The sequence below is a fragment of the Lampetra planeri genome, chromosome 51 (genome assembly GCF_965212315.1).
Source record: "Lampetra planeri chromosome 51, kcLamPlan1.2.h2, whole genome shotgun sequence".
Lineage (NCBI taxonomy): Eukaryota > Metazoa > Chordata > Hyperoartia > Petromyzontiformes > Petromyzontidae > Lampetra > Lampetra planeri.
In genome coordinates, this window is record NC_136157.1 from 2,399,245 (window position 1) to 2,408,228 (window position 8,984).

Here is an 8,984-nt window from a genome sequence, read left to right on the forward strand (position 1 = left end):
TCAAACCCAAATCAGATGTGTAACTGAGTACACCCTCCATCTTAATTGAACTATTGTTCGGGCCCAAAACAGAACTAAATTAAATTTTAAATAACGTGCAAAAATGTAAAAAAAATAATCACTCGGCCTTGCAAAAAACATCAGCAGATCCTGAATAAGTGCCCCGGTCCACAGTTATCTATCTGCCGCATCACTGCTGCCTGTCACACTTATCTTGATGGTGAGCTAAGACGAGAGGGACCAAAATGCAATTCTTCAGGGAATGCTGGTGGGTTATTTTTTTGCAAAATGCACAAAGACTGCAGTTCTTTTTACACCGTGGCCATCCGGCCGCTGATCATTCAGCACTGTCATCTGCAACATTGTGGATTGTAATAAGGATTGATCTGCAGATAGCCAGATAATAGTATGAGTTGTGGGTTTGCAAAACTCTCCAGACAATAGGAGTCTCAATTCGGAAGGGGTGCAGATAAGACGGTTTCGAAATATGCATGCTATAGATTTTTAAACGTAGAATGTTTTGCTTTTAAATCTTATTATCATATTACAATTTTATTTTTATTTAGTATTTCCTGACACCGGTAATGATAATGCTGACGACAACGATGCACAGTCCTTCGTCAACCCACGGCTGGATGAAGGCTTCCCTCACGTACCATATTGGCCATTGTGGGTTTTTTTTATTGACCATACTTCACCACGCTGGCTCAACGCCGGTTTGCGAAGGCTGGGTGCACCACATGTAGTACGGTCCAACAACAATGTACATCACCGAGTTCAGACGACCAAAATCACGTAAATCTAAGAAGGACGAAGCACGCTCGCGTTGCCCCGCGAAAGCGAAGTTGAAAGCCGCTTCGAAGACACGGGCGGCGCCACGTGGCGGCCGTTGCTACGCCACGTGGCGGCCGTTGCTACGCGTGATGTCATCGCGCCACCAGCCAATTGGCTACACCGGGGGGGTTTGGCGCCAATTTCCACGGTCGCCGCTCCTGCTGCTGCTCCTGCAGCGGCTCCATTTCTCGTGAGGGAGAGAGGTGGGGTGGACAACGGGTGAGGTGGAAAATGGGTGAGGTGGACAACGGGTGATGTAGACAACGGGTGAGATGGACAATGGGTGAGGTGGACAACTGGTGAGGTGGACAACTGATGAGGTGGACAACTGGTGAGGTGGAAAATGGGTGAGGTGGACAACGGGTGAGATGGACAATGGGTGAGGTAGACAACGGGTGAGATGGACAATGGGTGAGGTGGACAAAGGGTGAGCTGGATATTGGGTGAGGTGGACAATGGGTGAGATGGATAATGGGTGAGGTGGACAACGGGTGAGGGACAGCGGGTGAGATGGACAACTGGTGAGGTGGACAACTAGTGAGGTGGACAACGGGTGAGGTGGACAACTGGTGAGGTGGACAACTGGTGATGTGGACAACTGGTGAAGTGGAAACTGGACGCCCTCGTTCACGATGCGGGAGGCGTCCACCACGGTGGACACGAACCCCGAGTCGAGCGGGGGAGCAGCAGCGTGGCAGTGGCGAGCACGGTGATGTTGATCGTGATCGAACAGCTTATTACATCGTCATGAGTGGCGTTAAACGTGTCAGAAAGGTAGACATATTTAGGACTAAATCTTAACGTTATAATAGTTTATTATACCGTAGGAAATAGTAATTAACAACTACTCAAACCGCAATCATACATTGCAAAAAAGGGCGCCGACACAACTCCACACGTATACACTGTACTGTGTTTTATTTTTAAACGAACTATGCGTATTTGAAAACTGATTATAACAATGAACTAGATGCATATAGCAGATTCTTTTTTTTTAAATATGTATTTAAATACAAATCACATTAAGTTCGGGGCTCAACTTGCGTCAGTAATTTCTTTAGTTTGCAATGATTTAACCCATGGGTTGAAATTACGACGGTTAATCGGTTAACCCATGGGTTGAAATTACGGCGGTTAATCGGTTAACCCATGGGTTGACATTCCGACATGTGCCCACCGGGATGAGCGTTATGTGGCCCATCTTCATAAGTGTGGAATTTACCCATTTCCCAAAGTAGTCTCGAGTCCAGATAAACTTGGAATATTAATTGTGCACTTTAGAAATTTAAATTACTAAATATGTTAAATGCTTCACCTTAATTCTTTTAAAGAATGTATGATAAACTTATGGGTGGCACACATGAAAGTTTTGTGTATAATATATCTAAATCTGTTTATTTTGTTTGTATATGAATGCACGTATGCATACTGCGGGCTTTTTATATATAATGCACACATAGGGTACTTAAGTAATGAATCCCTAGAGCAATATCATCCCCCATTAAGAAGGCACATGGACTAATTAGGGCATATGGACTTATTAGCACGCATGCAAGCGCTCAAATTGATACACAGGGGGCAATGGAAATGAATGATGGAATACTAAGTGACAAATATTTTATCCTGTTACGGGAGGCTTGCGTACTTGGAATCCACAGTAAAAGACAGGACTTGTGAATTGACTATACAGTCCCTTTAAATTTCGATTTAAACTTTCGTGACTGCAGGGATTCATTTTCTTGGTTCTTTCGGTAAAGTCACGTAGAAGGGAAATAATAAAATAAAATTAAAACATAATAAATAAAATAATTCGTGAGAATTCTTTCATTATGTTTTTTTTTATTATTTCCCTTCTACGTGACTTTACCGAAAGAACCAAGAAGATATACAGTCCCTGTATATAAAGCCACTCTATATAAAAGTCGGAGTTATATATGCATTAATACACTAACAAAATAAAGTAATCAATTCCATTATACACCATTTTAAAATGTGTGCCATATATAACTCTTCTTAAAATATACAAAATGAATTACGTTTAAGCATTTTAGAGAAATAGTTAATTTAAAATATAACTCAAAACATGACCCAATTGCTTCTAATGTAAGTCACCCCCCTACCCGACGTGTACATATCACATTACGAGCTCATCTTAACTCAAAAGACTCCTCAGGGCAATGGGTAAATCCGCAGGGCGCTGCAGCACGCACCAGCCAGCCCTGAACCTCCCATCGCGCCTGAAGGCTCACGGTCACGTGGTCCCCAAAACGCATATAAATCAGCAGATTCCACGAGCATCACTGATCTGCCCTCAGTGCAAGCAACTGAACACCGGGTGAGTTCGCTTACATTTTTTTTTGCGCCATTGTACATCCTTGTTATTTTAATATCCGTGAGCATGTGTTCTGTTGTCACCTCAACAGGGACTGCGTGATAAGGTCTCGGGCTGTAGACGCGGGAGCCCAAGGAACGTAATTATGGACAACAGAAGCTCAGTGCTCCACCTCGCCACATTTGAAGCCCCGTACCCTGTGCAGGTGCTCATATTCAGCCTGTGCCTTGCGATGTACCTAACTATAACTGCAGCCAATCTGCTGGTGCTCGTGACGGTAGCAGTGTCCACAGACTTACACAAGCCCATGCACATATTTCTGTGCAATCTTGTGATTGGCGACATCGTTGGCAGCACAAGTGGCGTGCCCAAGCAACTGCAAGTTCTCCTGACGGGCAACAGAGAGATCCTGTACGTGTCATGTGTCGCACAGATGTTCACACTTCACATATTCGCCTTGAATGAGATTTTTACATTGGCTATGATGTCTGTTGATCGCTACTTGGCCATCTGCTACCCATTGCACTACCACACCAAGGTTACATCAAAGAGATCCATTTTCCTGTCATTACTGTCCTGGCTGATTGCAATGGTTGCAGTCAGCGTTCAAGTGATCCTCATTCTTCAAGTTAAATTGAAGGGAAACTACAGACAAATCCAGGGCATATTTTGTGATAATATGGGAATTTCGAAGTTAGCCATCGATGACACAAGCAATATAGAATCTTACGGAATATCAATGATTGTGATGTACATTGTCTCTCCTTTCTGTGTGACTGCGTACACCTACATTCGTATTCTTGTCGAGTGTAAGAACTCGAGTTCCTCTGAGTTCAGGAGCAAAGCTCTGCACACATTCGGCACGCATTTCATGGCGCTCGCCGTATTTTTCACGTCCGTTTTTTCGGACATTCTTTTGCCGCGCTTTGTGAAGGATGCGGACAGCGAGAGCGCGAGAAACTTGAGATCAGCCGTTCAGTTGGTGTTCTTGCTCAGCCCGGTTGCGAACGTACTCATTTACTGCCTCCGCACGACTGAGCTGAGACTCACAATTAGTAAGCGCTTCAAGAAGATCTTGCGTAAGGTGCATTCATGTCCAGAAATGAAAGTTCACGTCTTAGGTAGCGGTTGACTGATGCTTTAACACAAAAGCACAAACGTAAAATGTTCATGTGGGGAGTGCAAACTTGTATTAGCCTACTAAGTGCACATTTTCTGAAACATTATACTCCATGGTACCTAGCTATCACGTTTTATCTAACCTATAAAAGTATGTCTGTCCATCTGTCTGTCTGCCTGTGTGTGGCCGACACTTGCGAGGGATTTGGCTCGCGAACCGTGGGGTTCATGTTATAAAAAAAAGTACCCAGGTAGCACGCCATAAGGCCCGTGGTAAGCCAGCGCTATTCCGAGTTCGCGTCCGTCACCTTTAAAATAGTTTAATTAGCAATTTAGTGCGCGCCAAAGCACGCATCTGCGCATGCTCGCCTCTATCAAGTCACACGCGTTTGGTGGGGGGGGGGAATTCTCATTCGTGTGGGCACTGCGCAAGGTAACACACATATTTGCAGCTCCCTTCAAACATTTATTACCATGACTGTTGATGATAGTCAATCTAAGTAACACAATTTTTCTCCCTGAGTACTAAGTGCTACTTTGAAATTGCTGCATACAAAATGGCTATTATTCCCCACAAACTTTGCTTTAGCGACAACATCTTTACGTGAGGGAATGACACTTATGCACACGCTTTCTCTTTGAAAATAGGTACATTTCTAATAATCAGTGTCCTGCTCAAAAAAACCAAGTTTGAGGGGAAGAAAAGTCTTGTTCTGTACTCTAGAGTCATCAGCAGCCACGTAATATCACTGACTGCACAGGGGAAAACAAATAAATATACTGATTGCTATTACGTCTTCATTCTAACATATTTACACTTGTCCCCTCAGTACGGGGGATGAGCACTGACATTATGTCAATTAGGCTTCATTGGTCATAGTTACAGGTAGGATAAGTTGATTTATTATTCGTTGACTTACATTTATTTACCGCTTTTGCTCGCGGCAAATGTTTGCACAAAAATGGTGGAAGACCATCGTCGTCGCTCTTAATTACTTACTTATTAGACACGCGTGCATTTCCCCTCTTCCTTGCTTCTTTCGCTAAAGTCACGTAGATATAAAACTATTATTTTAAAACTTTGTTAGTAAATATAAAAGTAATAATGTGTGTGTGCACGTCGATGTGTGCATGTGAGTCCATATATGTGCGTGCGTTGTGTGTGTGTGCGTCAATGTGTGTGTGTGACAGTCGCTGTGTTTGTGTGTGTAAGTCCATGTGTGTATGTGAGTCGATGTATGTGTGTGTAAGTCCATGTATATGTAACTCCCATGTGTGTGTGCGTGTATAAGTCGATGTGTGAGTGAGTCGATGTGTGTGTGCGCAAGTTGATATGTGTGTGTAAGTCGATGTCTGTGTGTGTATGAGTCTATGGGTGTGAGTCCATGTGTGTGTGTACGTCGATGTATGTGTGTGTGTGTAAGTCCATGTGTGTATGTGTAAGTCGATGTCTGTGTGAGTGAGTCGATATGTGTGTGAGTCGATGTGTGCATGTAAGTCCATATGTGTGTGCAAGTCGATGTGTGTGTGTGTGGGTCGATGTATGTGTGTGTAAGTCGATGTGTATGTGTGAGTCGATGTGTGTGAGTCGATGTATGTATGTGCCTGTGAGTCGATGTGTGTGTGTGAAAGTCCATGTGTGTCTGAGTCGATGTTTGTGTGTGAGTCCATGTGTGTGTGTAAGTCGATGTGTGTGTGTGAGCCCATGTGTGTGTGTGCGTCGATGTGTGTGTAGGTCGATGTGTGTATGTGAGTCGCTGTGTGTGTGTGTGGGTCGATGTCTTTTTGTGTTTGTACGTTACCATAATTATGATTCATGACAGGAATACATTGTTACTTAGAATTAACGATATTGCCCTATTGAGGTAATATGGTAATATTAAAAGTATCAATTTCCACGTGCAATAACAAACACAATTGAAGCCAATGACTTAATCATGTGGAATCTGCCAATTATCGTTATATCTCAGAAACTACGCTGGGTTTGTGCTGGATGGTGCTCTATGGGTGGGTGACCACCTTGCACGAAGGTATATTGTAGTAGAGGGCTATGCAGAAAAAAATAGTGTACTGCACTTCTATGCTCAAATATCTATGCCCCTCTCCACTAATCTGCACTGACCACCAGCCTGGTGAAGTGTGATGGGCTGTGTGTCTCACTTGCGCGACCACCGTTGCGGTGGTTCTCTTGCGTTGACGCGCTTGCCTCACAGCGCAGTTGGCAGCATCACAGCTTGTGTTACACATAGACATGACATTAACTTGCTAATCCCCCTAATCTCTCTGCCTAATCTCTCCCATCAACATAGTGCTAGTCTCCCCTCCCATTAACACTGCTGTTGTGCGCATATGCGGGGACGATACTATTCTGTGGCGACGGAAGCTCATTTCATGCTAATCTCTCTCCCTAATTTCACCCATGAACACAACTGACGTGCTTGCGTGCGGGGATGGAATTCCTTTCCAGCTCAGACCCTGCCTGCTTGCCCTTCGCCACATATATAACCTCCTGTTGTAAAAGCTCTCTCGCTGTGTTCTTCCTGGTTCAGCAGTTCCACTGCTGCGATCGAAACGTCGTGATATATTATTTTTTATTTTATTTTTCTACCTACGTGACTTTACCAAAAGAACTAAATAGTATGGTGAAGTATGGTCAACCCATACAGCCTAGGGGAATCTTCAGGTGTGGATTGGCAATTGGCTGTCCACACATCATGAAGTATACATTTCGTACATTGCTTAATATTAATAAAACTCGTTTCTTCACACACACATCAATCATTTCCATACATGACAATCGCCTTCCGAATTTGATGCTATATCTAGGTTGTGCTTTCATTACTAAACACAGTACTATTCGTTCTTAAATGCAATTGCATTAGATAGTAAAATAACGTTAAACATTGTAATATATGAACAAATAGTACGAAAATAGCGATGCATTCATCCAATTAATGTGCCTTTTCCAATTATCTATTAATTTGGAAATAATAAATAAAAACAGGATACGTTGCAATGGAAATCAGTGGGCAGCACTACCAGCAGCTTGTATTTCTGTTTAAGTGGCATTTGGCTGCAGTAGGGTAATCGAGATACATGTACACAGCATACATGTGTGCATTACAGGTTGTGGTAACACTCGTGCCTCACAGCTAGAAGGACAAGGGGTTCGATTCCCAACTCAGGCACCTTTCTGTGTGCAGTCTGTGTGTTCTGCCCCTGTCCTGCATTGGTTTGCCCTGGGTTCTCCGGTTTCTTAGCAAAAAAACACCAACTCCAACTGGTATCGGCCAAACATTCAAACGTAAAAAGCAAAAACATTACATGAAAATTTACGAAATTGGCATAAAACTGGCAACATCGTCCCCGATTGCAAAATCTTCTCAGGATTCTCCTAAAATGGAGTATTGAGACTCAGTGAGGGTATCCCGGGTAAACGAGCAGATTAGCAATAAAAATAAATGTGTTGGTCCCGGAAGAAGCACCGAGACGTTGTCCTCATTAAGCGTGGGGATGGCGACCATGGCCAGACACAGCACGGGCAGATGGCAGCCCCTTGAGACCCTGGGACCGGCTGTCTGTGTCTCATCCCAATTCTCAATCCTGGCGAGTCAAGTTTGAACAAGAGTCAACTGAAGAAGCTCGTCCAGCACCACCGCTGGAAGATATTATTCTTGCAGAATTCGTGACAATATATACATAAATGTAATGTTTAATTTTCTATGTAATTGTTGATCCTCTCTCATTGCACCCACTATAATGCACGCGTGCACGATGTGCCCATGCATCTCGGTTACCCTGCTGTAGTCAAAACGTCTCCGCAGATTAAATACACGAGCTGCTGCCATGCGCGTTGTATGATGGGTCAGCTGGGAATGAGACTGTCCGACTTTGACTGGACAATGTGCACCATGATTTGTAACTTGATTTTAACGGCGATAACAAACAAATAAACGTGTAAATGACCACATCACCGATTCCCTTGTCGATATTCTGAAGAGGTGTGTACATTTAGGGGGGAGGGGAATCTAAAGAATAAACAGGAAACCCTGAAGCAATTGAGCATCTCCAAATACTCATTGTTGCCATAGGCACAATATAACCACATTTATACATTGCTAACCCTGCATATTTTGAATTGTTGAAACCTCTGGTGAATTGAATAGAGTGATTTTACAATCAGCCTCGAGAAAGGGTCACTGGATTTTGTTAAACCATTCTTTCCCCACTTTGTGTATCAAGTTTAGCCACGTTTTGGCAGCCGGTTGCCTTTGCTATTTTCAGTACGTTGAAATGGCCAACCTAGTTTTAGCACGATATTTATGAAACAATGTACACTGCATTAAAATGTCTTCACGATCCACATGTGGATCGTAAAGTTATGTTGTGAGTCTCGTCACCTATCAGAACTCTAATACAAGCATATAAGTGGTGTATAGAGCACTGGGTCATGATTTTCTAAGGTCAGATGGGTAGCACTTTAGATACACTCATAGGCGGATACGTCACTTGGTACACTGAGAGGTGTGAGAACGTGTGCACCATGAGCTTGGATATTTGAGTTCTCAACGATAGCCATCGAATAATCATAGTAACACAAATTACACATTTATGTCCTATAGCATAACTTTGAAGTTGCTAAAGCTAAAATAACGCGGTTTTAATATAATTGTGTGGATGGCCCTCGAGGCCCAGTTAA

At 43.3% G+C, this 8,984-nt stretch overlaps 1 protein-coding gene across 1 annotated transcript; it reads left to right on the top strand.

The window, feature by feature from the left end:
• Positions 1–3,311: 3,311 nt before the first annotated feature.
• Positions 3,312–4,298, top strand: LOC144734478 (olfactory receptor 6F1-like). Its single transcript, XM_078616684.1, has one exon. It carries the CDS (start codon positions 3,312–3,314, stop codon positions 4,296–4,298), a length of 987 nt encoding a protein of 328 aa, XP_078472810.1.
• Positions 4,299–8,984: the final 4,686 nt, after the last annotated feature.